Source organism: Haematobia irritans, chromosome 3, assembly GCF_050003625.1.
Source record: "Haematobia irritans isolate KBUSLIRL chromosome 3, ASM5000362v1, whole genome shotgun sequence".
Taxonomy (NCBI): Eukaryota; Metazoa; Arthropoda; class Insecta; order Diptera; family Muscidae; genus Haematobia; species Haematobia irritans.
This window is the reverse complement of record NC_134399.1, coordinates 211,592,307-211,608,357: the sequence shown is the minus strand read 5'-3', so window position 1 is coordinate 211,608,357 and position 16,051 is coordinate 211,592,307. Positions and strand designations below refer to the sequence as shown.

The window sequence follows — 16,051 nt, the reverse complement described above, 5'->3', positions numbered from 1 at the left end:
TAAATTATTATCTACATCTATATTAAATAATATCTAATATTAATATTTTAAAATAAATCTTAAAACTATTTAATACAAAGATATTGCTTGAAGAAAACCAAAACCTTTTTGCATTAGATCCGTTACCAAATTTAAGCCAAATTAATGCCATTGAATTTATCTGAAAAGAAAATAATATTACTAAATATTTGTTTAAATAATTGTTTTGTCCATTGTTTTCTGTTGACAATATAACTAATAAAAATAACAATATATTTAATAACATAATCATTAATTATTTAAATTCTTCATAGTGCCATACTAACACCAAAAAAAAAAAAAAATAACCATTTAAAAATATTTCCATATACCAATTTTTAAATTTGAATTTTTCCGTTACAAAATTTCTCAATTTTGGTCAATTTTGGACTTTTCTATAAATTATCACATCGAGTATTACAGTATTACACGTTTTTCTTTAGTATCCTTTTTTTTTTTTAACAATTTCCTTCGAACATGCCAAGTAGGACAGGCTCAAGGTCGTCAAGGCGCATTGCCGCGAGGAATAGCCAAAATAATAATATTTGGGATACGGCCACGAATTCAAACGTACAGGTAAATTCGAATACGAATAACAATACCGCGAATTCCAACTCGACTACGTCTGACCCTAATCGTACAGTCGTTGAATCTAATCAGACAGCTAATCCGACATCTAGACTATTAGGACCACGTACGACATCTAGTCCAGGTTCATTAAATTCAATTACTCCGAATGAGTACAGTAGCCGAACTGCACGGGAAATACATAGGGAATTTGCTACGATGTCCCGACAGAACAGACCTCAAAATTTACCTACATTACAGGAAAATGACAATCAAAATGAAGAGACTGGTAATAATGGGATCAACATACGAAATTATGTTGACGCTTCTGTTGGAGCTGCGCAAGCTAGTATCATGCGTTCAATAGAGCGGACATTATCCGATATGATTCCTAGGGCGATCAGGAATTCACTTGATGGACAAAGGGAGAACACAATGATGACCAACAGAAACGATAGCTATGGGTCCACAATACCTCGACAACAACAGGATTATATGCCACCACAATACTATCCAGATTCTTTTCCATACCATACAGACTGGTATGACCAGGGTATGAATTATAATAGCCACCACCAAGGATATCAACAACATCACAATAATCATGACCCATTTTCTAACACGCCATATCCTAATAACTATAGCCACACACAGAATTTTACGATGGGCTATAAACCTATCACACCGATGCAGTTGCAAAAGTGGGGATTAAGGTTTGATGGCTCATCAAAATCTGTGAGCGTGGAAGATTTTGTTTTCAGGGCAGAAGCCTTGAGAATTGATTACAATTGTCCTTGGGACATTTTCGTGAAAGGTTTTCATCATCTGTTGACTGGAAGAGCACACGATTGGTTGTGGGAGTTCAGACAGCAAAATCCTGTCTGTCAGTGGCCACAATTGAAATACCATTTCATAAAAAAATTTCGCAATTTCGAGAGTGACTTTGAAATTCAAAGGAAGATTATGGAACGTAGGCAATTGAATTCTGAGACGTCTGATGTTTTCATTTCGGAAATTTCTAGATTAAGAAACCAAATGCGTTTCCCGATTCAAGAACACGAACTCATTCGTGTCATAAAAGACAATTTAAAGGAGGGATTGATTCAATTAATCTATCCTAAGAATATTGATACGATGGATGAATTGATTGAGGAATGTAAAAGGGCCGAAAGGACTATTTCGAAACGCACTTGTTTTCGTCAACCACAACAACATAACTACCGACGATTGAATGAAATGTATTCCGACTGCTTATCTGAACATAACACATTTGAGGTGGAAGCGATAAACCATACTTCGAAACAGCTAGTTTGTTGGAATTGCAAACAGGCTGGCCATTCGTTTATTGACTGTCCTGTCGAACAAAGGGCAATATTTTGCTATAAGTGTGGGTTCGACGGCGTCACATCACCAAAGTGTCCTCGCTGTTCGGAAAACCCAGCGAAGAACATAGTGAGAACTGGGCCCACATGTTCGACAAGAGAGACAGCTCAGTAAAACTACCTTTTACATGTAATGATAAAATAGGACAAGTACACGAAAATACATGCCACGATAACTGCACAAATGATGCCATGAATAATAATATAATTAATTTGACATCTAACGACAAACGAGATATCCTCACGAAAACACATGAATCTACCTGCCAACTAGACCAACGAAAAATCAAAACAATTATTCCATATGATCAACGACTTGAGCGTTATAAACGAATCCGTTCAGAAATTTTTAAGGATTTTATACCTGAAGTGAGCAAAAGGATTTTTAAAGCCAGAAAAGGACACGAGCGAAGAAGAAGAGAACGAAAGGAAATTGCCTCAACTTGTCTCACAAATGAGCATGATATTCGTCCTTATATGAACGTGATATTGAATGGACATGAGTTTAAAGGTTTAATGGACAGTGGTGCTTCCATTAGTTGTTTAGGTAAATCATGTATGGAAAATGTTAGGAAAATGAATGCCAGTCTGATTGATTTCAAATCTAGAGTTAAAGTTGCAGATGGGAAGGAAAAGACGATTATAGGCAAAGTGAAACTCAAAGTAGAATGTGGGAATAAAATACGTGAGATGTATTTTTATTTAGTACCAGATTTGAGACAGGAATTGATTTTAGGATTTGATTTTTGGAATGAGTTAGGAATACGTATTTGCTTTGACGACATGATTAATGAAATTGATTATGAACCCTTTGAAAACCCACAAGTACATGAATTAACAGACGGACAGAAATTGGTATTACAGGATGTGAAGAGTTGTTTTCGATGCTATACTGAATATGGTCTAGGCAAGACTGACATTGAGAAGCACATCATTGACGTAGGAAATGCAATTCCTAGGAAAATGAGGTATTTCCCAGTGAGTCCTGCTGTCCAGAAACTTATGTTTGACGAACTTGACCGGATGTTAGAGCTAGATGTTATAGAATTAGCGGAAAATGCCGAGTGGAATAATCGTGTTACTCTCGTGGTGAAGCCAGGTAAAAATAGACTTTGCTTGGACGCACGAGAGTTAAACAAGGTTACTCGCAAGGACGCATATCCGCTGCCTAACATCGATGGGCTATTATCGCGATTGGGTGACACACATTATATTTCGGCAATTGATTTAAAGGATGCATTTTGGCAAATTCCTTTGGAGGAATCTAGCCGTCCGTTGACTGCATTTACGGTACAAGGTCGTCCACATTACCAGTTTAAAGTGATGCCCTTTGGACTGTGTAATGCAGCTCAACGGATGTGCCGCTTGATGGACAAAGTGATTCCTTCAGAGTTGAGAGACCGAGTGTTTGTATACCTGGATGATTTACTTGTCGTTTCACCCAATTTCGATAATCACATGGACATGTTAAGAATAGTTGGACAAAGGTTAACAGCAGCAGGACTGACTATCAATATGGAGAAATCGAAGTTTTGCCATAGGGAATTAAAATATTTAGGATATATTGTTGGTGGAGGTAAATTGAAAACGGACGTAAGCAAAGTAGAAGCGATTGCTAGAATAAAACCACCAAAGACCGCTAAGGACGTTAGGAAATTCTTAGGGACCGTTGGCTGGTACCGCAGGTTTATTCATGAGTTTTCTACACTTACGGCACCCCTGACCGATACTCTGAGAAAGACTCCTAAATTCAATTTAACACCAGAGGCATTAAACGCGTTTGAACAATTGAAATTGCGATTAATATCAAGCCCAGTGTTAATTAGTCCAGATTTTAGCAAACCGTTTTTCGTACAATGCGACGCGTCAAACGTTGGAGTTGGTGCCGTACTCTTTCAAAGAGATGATAATGGCGAAGAACACCCGATTGAATATTTTTCAAAAAAATTGAATTCGGCCCAACGCAATTATTCGACCACCGAGAAAGAGTGTCTCGCAGTTTTATTAGCTATCGAACGATTCAGGCAATACATCGAGTTGATGGAGTTCACTGTGATAACGGATCACTCAAGTCTACAGTGGCTCATGCGGCAACATGACCTGAACGGGCGACTAGCACGCTGGAGTTTAAAACTCCAAGGTTTCAAGTTTGCTATAGAGCACAGAAAAGGTACAAAGAATGTGGTACCTGATATGTTGTCGCGTCTTGACATGGACGAAGTAGCATTTGACGGGAATGGTATTATTGATTTCAACTCTGATGAATTTCAAAGCGATGAATATTTACAATTGATTGATACAATCGAACAGAATAAAAATCAACTACCTGATCTGAAAATATCAGAAGGTATAGTCTACAAGCGCGTGAAATTCAACAGGGATGAAATTGAAACCGAAGGGAATTGTTGGCGTATTTGGTTACCTGCGAAATTGACAGAAGAAGTAGTCAGAAAATCCCATGAGGAAAATACTACTCATGGTGGAACAGCGAAGACATTATATAATGTGCGACAATACTTCTACTGGCCATCGATGGTAACACAAATTAAGAATTTTGTAGCCAAGTGTGATACATGCAAGGAAATCAAACATCCTAAGCAGACTTTGAGACCACAAATGGGCAAAGAAACTGTGACTATAAGGCCCTTTCAGAAAATATATATAGATTTCCTTGGCCCATATCCACGATCAAGATCTGGAAAAACTTTTATTTTTATAGTGCTTGATCACAAGACAAAATTCGTGATATTGAGGGCTATGGCAAAAGCGAACGTTAAATTTGTAAATAAATTTCTAATAGAAGAAATTTTTCACAAATTCGGTGTTCCCGAAATAATCCATTCAGATAATGGACAACAATTCATTTCAGAGGCTTTTCGGGACATGCTTAAACTATTTGGTATAAAACATATGAGGACCCCCATACATTCACCACAAAGTAATGCTAGCGAAAGGGTGAATCAGACAATTTTGAATGGCATTAGAGGCTACCTGCAAACAGACCAATCTCGTTGGGATGAGCATTTGTCTGATATAGAGTGCTCATTGCGTACGACAATTCATTCTTCTATAGGTGTTACACCATATTTTGCGTTGACGGGATACAATATGATAACACACGCAGATGCGTACGACATATTAAGGAAATTGGGAGCCATGTCTGATGGTGAGACACAAATTTTATCTAAATCGGACCGGATGCAATTGATCACGAATAGGATAAAAGCAAAGATTCATGAAGCCTATGAAAGAAACGAACGTACATACAACAAGCGTTCAAGATTTGTTAATTTTAGGCCTGGACAGGAGGTCTATAGAAAAAACTTTGTGCAGAGCAATTTCACTAAGGGCATCAATGCAAAATTGTGCAAGCAGTGGCTTAAATGTCGTATAAGAAGGCCAATAGGTAACTGCCAATATGAGGTAGAAAATCTGAATGGGAAACTAATTGGAGTCATACATGCTCAACACTTGAAGCAATAAAAGGACAATAGATAAAAACTACAACACCTAAAATCCTGCTTATTACTACCAATAATATACACTTATCACTATAGGCAAATAAATAAATTCTCACCAACTGCATTCATCCAATTTGAAGAATTTTGAGATCAGCAACACATACCATAGAATTCAATGCATTTGTATTTCACCATATCATGAAACACCAAGCTGTCAAAATCCGAAAATATTCCTGAAAAATTAGAAGAGGAAAAAAATATGTTAGAGGATAGGATAAAGAGATATTTTACCTGTAAGGAAAGAGAAAAGAATTAGAAAAAGAGCATAATATTCAAATTTCATTTTTGTACTTATCTTATTTGAAAATCCCACGCACACATTTGTGACAGGTAACAAAACATTCGATAATATAGACATCAGAAAATATGGTGGCACCATAGAAGTGTCTCTTTAAACAATTTGTTTATGGCCTTGTTGTGACCAAAAGACATCATAACATCACATACAGGTATCAATAGAACCTCTTTGGTTATGACTTCCAGATCCTTTTTGCAAACTTGTGCATAGACACAAAAGGGATAAATTTCTGGTACAATTTCCATATAACACGTAAACGACATTTCCTTTTTTATGGCAGGCAAGATGCGACAGACAATGCATAGACAAAACGGCTTCATGTATTTCCAGTGAATCCCAATAGCAAGGTCCAACATTTGCAAACAAATTCACACAACGACACAATAATATTGAACGGACTGAATTTTTTTATAATCCCAAGCGAACGAGTTGGCAGGCAGTATTTCATTATGCCGAATAAATATTCTGAGGAAAGGGACGAACCAAATGTTATTATGGAAATTTACAATGTTTTTATTGCATACATACCTTTTTGTTGTGGACGGACATTGTTGACGTTTTTTTATTTTGCAACCACTAGACCGACACGACAATAGCAACCCATTTGATTTGGCCTTTTTATTTTGTTTTCTTTTATGACATACTTTATTTAATTTTCCCAAATATTTTTACTTCATGGATTTTGTAAAAATAATTGGCTTTGTGACGATTGTATGTTTGAGAAATGTAAATAAATGAATTTTTGTCTTCTTCTCCAATATTATTTTGGTTGACATTCAAAGTAGAATGATAGCCGAATTCACCTCCCTTTTGCCGACGGTGTTGCCACTGCATAGTAGTAATTTGTACCTTTTCTACGTACAAAATAATTTGGTATTTCGCTTTTGAGTTCACATTTACAATGTAGAGAACTTAAAACTTTATCAGGAAATGGAATTCAAAAATAGACACATTAATTAGTTGAACTGTCATTTATGTTGTGGCTAACAAGTGGGATACGTCTCGACCTATTGGATGGCGTATGTGTGAACGGCGTTAGGACCTATGAAACGACGTTAGGACGTGACCGACGTGGGAATTATAGCCTGACAATTTCTGGACTTATTGAGCTAGGCTTTCTTTCACATTTTTGAAGCCAGAGTGTGAGCATACATCCAAGTTAACAATTTGTGTGAATGGTGTCAAAAGTGATTTTTTTTAAATCTTTGACAAGAGAATAGTGAACAAAGAGTACAAGTGAACATACATTTAAAAACAAGGAAAAAGGGTAAGGAAGGAACATAATGAACAAGACAAAAAGAGAATTTATTTTTGAGGAAAAAACCTAAACATTAAAGAATAATATGGTTAAAAAGGCAAATAATATACTAAGGAAACGCAATAATTAAATTAAATATATATTTAAATTAAAATATATATTTAAATAGTGATATTGCACCTTAGTATCACGAAAAGTTGAAGATATATTTTAATGTTGGCTATTTTCTTATATAAACGCAATTTTTTTTCCTGTGACAAATTCTAATGGAAATTGTGTTTTCTGCTAGGGTGAGGAGCGCCAGAGCCATCTTCACCTAGAATAAAATCTATAGGTGTGAAGACATGTTGGACACGTGGGCCATCTACACTCCATCTTAGTAACCACGATAAGGTTAGGTGAAAGCTCCACGTGGTGAGCTTGCATGAGGGGAAGTTGAGTGAACTTTCACGGGGAGAATTGAGAGAGTTGAGTTTTATAAAGATCAACATTGTTGCCAACACCTACATAAATGGAAAATGTCAAGGTAATGGAAAAATAGTAGAAATGTGACAAATTTATGATTGAAAAGAACTAAGAAATATATATATTGAAATTTAACATTCACCACGTGCGATTAACCTAACAAGAGTTATTCCTCACCCCTTATTAACATTAACCACCCACTAATATTAATATTCTCACATATAAAAAAATTCTACAATAACTAAAATTACTGGCTTAAATTTTCTAAGATACATAAAAAACAAAACAAGATCACGGTTTTTATCACAATATATACACAAAAATTTACGTACATACATATGTGAATACATAATTTATACAAAATTGAGAAAATATAATTTAAAATTGTTAAAAATAATATTATAAAAATCATAAAAAAATTCCCTGTTATTTCTTCTAAAACTATTTGTTATTGTTGTAATTTGTATATGTAAATGAATTATTTTAAGTAAATTGATTTATACATATTGATGGTTTTTTTTTTTTTGTTATTTCCCATATTATCAACAATTTCCTAAAAAAAAAAAAAAACTTTAAAATATTTCTTTTTTTACAAAAATTCATTATTATTCACAAATTGTTAATAATAATCAGATCATTTTTTCAATAGAATTATTTTGTTAGTAATCTCTTGAATCTACAAAAAAAAATCATTGATATGTATATATTAAAATTATAAAAAAATATAAACATTTATTGTAAGTAAAAATATTGTTAAAAATTTGCGTGAAATATATATATGAATTCTTGTTGTATAAGTTAATAAAAAAATATTAAGAAGTATAAATTAATCATTTAAAAATGTATAAACAAAATAAATTGATAAGTATAAAAAAAATATAAATATTAAATAAATTATTAAATTCGACTAATAAATATATATACAATAAATAAAATTAAAATATATACACACTAAATAAAAATCAAATAAAACTGCATTATCGATCAAATAAATAAATATATAAAATAAATACTAAAAATATATATAAATAATAAAAAAACATGCTAATAAATAACATTAAATAAATAAATAAATAAAAAAATACATTTATATATTTAAAATAAAATAGTAATAAAATATTATTAATAAAATAAATAAATATACATGCAAAAAAAAAATATATATATAAAAAAAAGTAAGCATATTAAATAAACTTAAAAGAAGTATATATATATAGATTAAACAAATAAAATATCACAGATGCTACTATATAATTCCACATGAGAAAAAGAACTAATTTTATAAGATTTGTTATCGACTTATTTTTCAAATATTATTCTTAAACAAGATTGTTGAAAATTTTCCTTATTGATACAATTATTAAAATTAAAATCTTTATATATACCAAAAAAAATTTTAATTTAAGTTAAATAAATAATGTGATTAACTGTTAAAAATAATTTAATATGTGTTAAACTTTCAAAAAGGCTAAATTTCGTAACGGCGATTTAATGTAAAAAAAGGTCATTATAATTTTGGGGTATTTTTTTAAAAAAGGCATAAAAAAAATACCATGGATGACAAAAGAATGTCATATGGGGTGGGTTGCCTGGGAGGAAAATTTCATCTAATCTCTCCCATGTTAGATGTAGATTAGTCCAGATTTAAATAATCAAACTATTGGCAAAAATCATAAATCGGAATTTCTCACTCGAAACAAAATAACCCACATGTGAAATATGACTTCCCATCCCTGTGCCATCTGGTTGAGAGAGACAAGTATACAATGTCACTCAATGAGAGAGCTTACCCAAATAATATCAGGGCTGTACCATCGTAATTGCTATATTATACAAATTGTGATCTCCCAGCTCTGGTCCAGGAAAACAAATTGGTACACAAAATAATTTAAATGTACAACCTTTAAAAGCGAAAAGAATCCCCCCATCCGGCGAGCTAGGCCGTAGCAAAACACCACCAAGTACCAAATGCGCTTAAATAGAGGGGTTGTTACATTAGTTTTCACTTTAGCGGCTAAACTCGAACTTAATACTCACCTATATTGTTGAAAACGACAAATTTTGTTGCTGGGACAACAAAAATTTGTAGTTGTTATAGCAGTAAAAATGTTAGCTATTTCAACTAACACAGTTTGCTATTTCAGCAGAGATGTTTGTCAAAAGCTTTTAGCAAACAAGTTTGCTAATTCAGTAGCATTTGTTTGCTGTTTCAACTAACGAATGTTTGCTGCAGCAACTACATGCTACTACTGTCTCTTTTTCAGCAAACAAATTCTGCTGTTTTAGCAAACATTTTTGCTATTATGTGTAACAAAATTTTTTGGGTGTATATTTTGTTCTGAAATTCGCTGAAGTTCGCTAACATGACTGTATTCATTAATGTTGGTAGGATTTACAATTAAAAATCACGACAAATATAGATATGTATTTTATTATAATCATTTAAAAATAAAAAATTATAAATGTTAGAAAAGCGCAAGATTTTTTTGATAACAAAAATAATAATAAAAAATAATATGAATAAGTAAGAATGAAAATGGTGTGTTGTTATGTTTTTGTCGATTTGGAATCCGTATATGGTCCAGAGAATGAAGCCGACCCATTTGTATCGGCGGCGGATGATATTAAATTTTGCCACCGGCGGCGACGGCTTGGCGGCTACGCCGATAAGAATTTGTATATATGGCGGCGGATATTTATCCATTATAAATTGAGGTTATTTGAGTGGTTATGAGATTAGTTGTACATCGAATCTTACAATCAAATTTACATATCATTCAAAGCAAGAATTGTGGCTCGAACGTTCAAAATTTTGGCAGAAAATACAACAATTATTAATACATTTTTTTATTTTTAATGTTTTGTAAGCGACAACTCTGCTCGCAACTGATACGTTAAGCGATTTCATTTAGTTACCAAGTTAAAAAAACAACGGCGTTCGAATTACATTAACATTCGACTTCATATTTTGTAAACAATAACATATAGCCAACAAATCAAGGAGTAAGTAAAAAAAATAGAATTATGAATTCTTCTTTTGGACGACCCACGGTTTTGTAATACAATCAATCATTCTCATTCGGAAATCACAAGATATTCGAAATGACCAGAAATCCATTGTTGTTGGTACATAAAACCACATCTTGTTACAAAACAGAAGATAATTAAATTTATCATATATGTGTCGTCTAGATGTAGCTTTTGATAAATCCCAGTTACATTTTCAGTGAAGGTTTGACATATTTGACGTGATCTACTACCTTCGAACATAAGGGCTTTGGAAGCTAATATGCAAAACTTTGATATGAATATGGACTTTTTATTTGCCCTATTGCCACAAAATTTAAGTAAGTAATTTATGTGTATGTACCAATTATTGTGAGACCCTAAAAATGTGAATTTTTCTTTACAGTTGAAATGACTAACGAACAGTTGGTTTTGTGGCAACATAATGCAATTTTCGAATGTGAATGTGATAATTTTATAAATCGACGTATCGAAGCTGATCGCCAGGAGCGAAGAGGTAGGGCTTTCCAAAATAATTATGATGCCATAACAGCTGCGATTCAACAGCATGGACTTACAAGACGTAGAAGAAGAAACGAAGACGACGATGGAGATATTGAGGGGAATGCTAATGTCAATGAAATTGAAGACGGTAGTAATGCCATTATTGTGCCGCCACCATCTCGTAGATCCAGGTCAAGAATGAGACCATTGTATTTTGAGGTTTACGAAGATGCTGTTGCAGAGGCTATAAGGGAACGAGGTTTAGTATTAAGGCCGTAAGTGTAGAAGAAACTGCAGAAATTATGTGGTCATTTTGTAGTTTTCTGTTGTATATTTCCAAATATTCTTTGCAAGTTTTACATATGGAAATTAATTTCAAGAATAGGTGTTTTAATATACGATGTACTACTAATCGAGAAAATATTATTTTGAGTTTACTATAGTATTTCGAAGCATCTTAAATGATAAGAGACGATGTAATGTAAGCTCCCATCAATATCAAAAAATATTATCCGGCGTTTTATTTATGAATAGTAATCACCGCGCTATTTTGTTTTTATTTGCTACAATTTTCTTAACATTTTGCATCACATTTTCTGATTTATTGCATGAAGTTTTGATCTATAGATATGTAAGATCAATTTTGAATTGTATGGAAACATATGTGCCCCATAGGCATACTAGACTTTAATATATGTAGGTATTAGATTTTATAATCGATAAAGTATGTGTGATTTATTCAATTAAAGACGCATTTTATAAAACAGCGAAGTACATTTTCTTTTCATTTCTAAATAGAAATTTTATGTAACATCTGGTTCTCAGCGAAAATTCAATTTATTACGAGAAATTCAATTGAAATTGCCTTTCCGCAGGTAATTTCAAAATTAATCAGAAAGCTGGTCTATTCCATTCACATGTATCACATATTCACATAATGTCTTGTTGTATGTGAAACTTGAAAACATGTGAAACAGAAAAAAGTTGAGGTGAAACAGAAAAAATTTGAGGTAAAATGAGGTACACTGAGTGGATGACGGTGGACTTTTACCACAATTCTCAGCTTTTGTTGATATCAAAATTTAAAATCAAAATATGGAAATGAAGGCGCAAGGTACTCGAATAAGTGATGAACCTTACAAAATGCGTACGATGATATTTTCCCCCGTGCCACTGAATGTACTGTGCAACCAGAGGCTTCTAGTCGACCCATCCCCAGTTTCATTATATTACAAGGGCTGTCGAAATATGCTGATTTCATAATGTTTAATTTCGTGTTTAACTCTCACTCCCAATTTTATCCAGTTTATTTCACATTTTCAATCCAATCTCTACAATTTTAATTATTAAAAATTTTGAAAAAACGTTTCTATAGATTTGTTATTAGTCGATTGTTCGATTCTATTTGTAATGGCTGAATTATAATCTAAATATTGATATATATTTCAATTCATATTGCTCTCAAGTATATACACCATGAAACAATTAGAATTCATACGTTTTTCAAAGGTTACTGTGCTCTTGTCTCGAGTATGCGGCAAATAGTATTGCCGCAAAAGTCAGCTGCACGTCGTAATCGAGGTGAACTTTTAAATTAACATATGAGCGTATGAACTTAATACATGTGGCAGTGGCAGTTTAAAGAAATAATTGCAAGTTAAAATTATTATTATGGCGAGTTTGAAGCGGGAAATAGATAATTTGCAAGAACTGGTATGTATTTTCAATCGAAATTTCATATAATAAAAATTTCACCATATATGGAAAATGTTATCATTTATGGAAAAGGAACGTATCACTGCCGAATTGAGGGCCCGGATCGAAGACACAAAAAATGGTGTGGGCTTAGAAGAAGAAGATGAAGAGTTTACCAAATTGTTGATGGAGAATAGCAAACTAAAACACCGCCTGGCGGTATTGGAAAATGTAAGTGTTTTTTTTTATGATTTATAATATGAATATTGTTAAAATATTCTCAATGTCTATAATAGGCTATTGCTGTTGAAAAGAGTGGTGGCCAAGGGAAGGGGTCGTCATCATGTGCAAAGTCATTCACACCCGCCGAAATACCATCCAATATCGATGCAATGGTTTCCATTAGCGACCATTTATTGGATTTGTTTACAAATGCTATTGCAAAGGCATATCCTCAATTAGCCGGCACACCAGCAATTATTTCACCTGTTAACTCTAGTGCAGCTAAGTTTGGAGATTATCAATGTAATAGTGCCATGTCTTTGGCAAAAACTCTTAAGGCAAGTGGTGTCAATAAGTCACCTCGCGACATAGCCCAGGAAATATTGAAGCAATGTCAAAATTCTCCCTTGGTGGAAAAAACCGAAGTTGCTGGAGCTGGTTTCATCAATGTTTTCCTAAAAAGGTAGACGTTTATATTTACTTGCAAGAAGAACCAAATGAACAAAATGAAATTTGGAATTTTAGATCTTATGCTGTTGATGCCCTAACAAATATGTTGAAATTTGGAGTTGAAGCCCCTCAAGTAAAAAAACAAAGAGCTTTGGTAGATTTCTCTTCTCCCAATATTGCCAAGGAAATGCATGTAGGTCATTTAAGGTCCACCATTATTGGTGAGTCCATATCTCGTCTTTTGGAATTTATGGGCCATGACGTTTTACGTGTGAATCATGTGGGCGATTGGGGAACTCAGTTCGGAATGTTAATTGCCCATTTAGAAGATAGATTCCCTAATTTCTTGAACGAGAGTCCACCTATTGAAGATTTACAAGCTTTTTATAAAGAATCTAAAAAGAGGTACGCAATATAGTTTTGTAATCTTTTATTGTGGCACTAACTAAATCCTTGATTTTGGCAGGTTCGATGAGGATGAAGAGTTTAAGAAACGTGCCTATAACCGCGTTGTTCAATTGCAAGGCGGCGAACCCAATTCTACCAAGGCCTGGAATCTTATATGCGATGTTTCCCGACGTGAATTTCAAAAGATTTACGATCGTCTCGATATTTCCTTGACGGAAAAGGGAGAATCTTTCTATCAATCTCGCATGGTAGACGTGGTCAAGTTATTAGAGTCTAAGAATCTCTTGGAATTAGATGAAGGTCGCAAAATTATGTGGCCCACCGAGGACAAGAATGGTATACCTCTTACAGTTGTTAAATCAGATGGTGGTTTTACATATGACACATCAGATTTGGCCGCCATACGTTATCGCATTGAAGAAGAAAAGCGAGATTGGTTGATTTATGTTGTGGATGCCGGGCAAAATACTCATTTGAAAAATGTTTATTTGGCTGCTGAACGCTGCGGAATATTGAATCCCGAGAAACATAAGGCAGAGCACGTTCAATTTGGTGTAGTACTGGGTGAAGATGGCAAAAAGTTTAAGACCAGATCTGGTGAAACAGTGAAATTATCCGAACTTTTGGACGAAGGTTTGAAGAAATCATTGGACAAACTTATTGAGAAGGAACGTGATAAAGTTCTGACACCTGCGGAACTTAAAGCCGCTCAAGAATCTGTAGCATATGGATGTATTAAATATGCCGACTTAAGTCACAACCGCACTAATGATTACGTTTTCTCCTTTGACAAAATGTTGGAAGATCGTGGCAACACTGCTGTATACCTCCTATATGCATTTACCCGTATCTGCTCCATTTCCCGTAACAGTGGTGAAGATTTCTCTAACTTGAGTAAAGTTTTAGAAAGCACAAAAATTGAATTGGAACATGAAAAAGAATGGAAATTGGCTAAAACATTACTCAAATTTCCTGATGTATTGGTTAAGATATCTAAAGATTTATTACTGCATCTCTTGTGTGAATACTGTTATGAGGTGTCTACAGTATTTTCAGAATTCTATGACAATTGCTATTGCATAGAAAAGAATAAAGAAGGCCAAATCGTTAAGGTGAATCGTAGCCGCATATTACTTTGTGAAGCCACTGCGGCTGTAATGAGGAAATGTTTCCATATTTTGGGTTTGAAACCTGTGGCAAAGATTTAAGCTATGAATCCTAGTTTTGGTAACTAGCTATCGACTTGAGAACAATACACTTATCATTACAAATGAAATATATTCGTATGTAAATGTTTTTGTACCAACAAAATAAAGATGGTTGAATATTTAAGAAGCACTATTGTGGGACCAATTTGTTAGAGCTTATAATGTCGACCTTCTGCCGGTCCTTCGACCGAGCGCTACGAGGTCAATGACAGGTATTTGATGCATGAAGGAAGCCAACGTGGTCAATGTTTGGCATGCCCGTCTAGCATACAATGGATGATGGTGATATTTCTGAGTGTTTCAAAGCTTCGCTAAGTGTTTCACCGCAAAGTGAAACGTCGTTCGGACTCGTCTATAAAAAGGAGGTCTCTTCTAAACATAGAATCGAGCAGGACTCATTGGTCAGAGAGAGGTTCGAAACTTGATATTGCCATACGCATCCTGAGAAATTCTGCTTGCTTGGATGTTTCAGTACAATAATTACCCCAATGAAAAATTGTGTTTGCTTTACTGGCCTATCGAGTGGCTTGACCTAAATCTCATAGAGAACCTTTGGAAAATAGTAAAACAAAAACATAGTTATACATTTTTTAAATACCCTGATGATCTCTATGTGAACAGGAACCAAAGGGTATCATTGGCCATTCAATGGCCAAAAGTTGCGCAGAAGTCATCAATCGGCATTTTTATAGTACCAAATTTATTTTTGGTTTTTTAAATATATTGGACACTTAGTATTAGTTGCAAATGTTTAAATATATTGGACTCCTAGTATTACACACAAAAAAATTTCACGAAAATTTTTCCAATTAAAATTTTAATTGAGTTTTAAAAAATATTCAATTAAAAATTTAATTGATTCCACAAATTTTTTTAATTGAAACAAAAATCAATCACAAAAATAATAGTATCAATTAATTTTTTAATTGGATCAATTAACTTTTTAATTGACCTTCAATTAATTTTTTAATTGATACTATCATTTCTGTGATTGAAGACATTTCAATTAAAAATTAATTGGATCAACTAATTTAGTGATTGAATCAGAA

The 16,051-nt window shown here is 33.6% G+C and overlaps 2 protein-coding genes and 1 long non-coding RNA gene across 5 annotated transcripts; 2 read left to right on the top strand and 1 right to left on the bottom strand.

Annotated features, from left to right (window-relative positions):
* Positions 1–7,009, bottom strand: LOC142231953 (uncharacterized). The gene is made up of 3 exons (XR_012720972.1): positions 6,315–7,009; positions 5,545–6,251; positions 1–160 (listed from the first exon to the last, which is right to left on the bottom strand). It is a non-coding gene; the product is annotated as an uncharacterized LOC142231953 (long non-coding RNA).
* A 3,357-nt stretch (positions 7,010–10,366) lies between these two features.
* LOC142231952 (uncharacterized) lies at positions 10,367–11,790 on the top strand. 3 transcript variants are annotated; one of them, XM_075302628.1, is made up of 3 exons: positions 10,367–10,512; positions 10,737–10,856; positions 10,922–11,790. In XM_075302628.1, exons 2-3 carry the CDS (start codon positions 10,799–10,801, stop codon positions 11,296–11,298), a joined length of 435 nt encoding a protein of 144 aa, XP_075158743.1. In that variant the 5' UTR covers positions 10,367–10,512; positions 10,737–10,798; the 3' UTR covers positions 11,299–11,790. The 3 variants fall into 3 exon arrangements, with proteins under 3 accessions (XP_075158743.1, XP_075158744.1, XP_075158745.1); XM_075302629.1 differs by lacking the exon at positions 10,367–10,512 and adding an exon at positions 10,529–10,635 and having other exon boundaries at positions 10,702–10,856; XM_075302630.1 differs by lacking the exon at positions 10,367–10,512 and adding an exon at positions 10,541–10,635.
* A 786-nt stretch (positions 11,791–12,576) lies between these two features.
* Positions 12,577–15,129, top strand: ArgRS (arginine--tRNA ligase-like protein). Its single transcript, XM_075302627.1, has 5 exons — positions 12,577–12,732; positions 12,808–12,945; positions 13,011–13,399; positions 13,462–13,791; positions 13,853–15,129. Exons 1-5 carry the CDS (start codon positions 12,691–12,693, stop codon positions 15,000–15,002), a joined length of 2,049 nt encoding a protein of 682 aa, XP_075158742.1. The 5' UTR covers positions 12,577–12,690; the 3' UTR covers positions 15,003–15,129.
* The last annotated feature ends 922 nt before the right edge of the window (positions 15,130–16,051 follow it).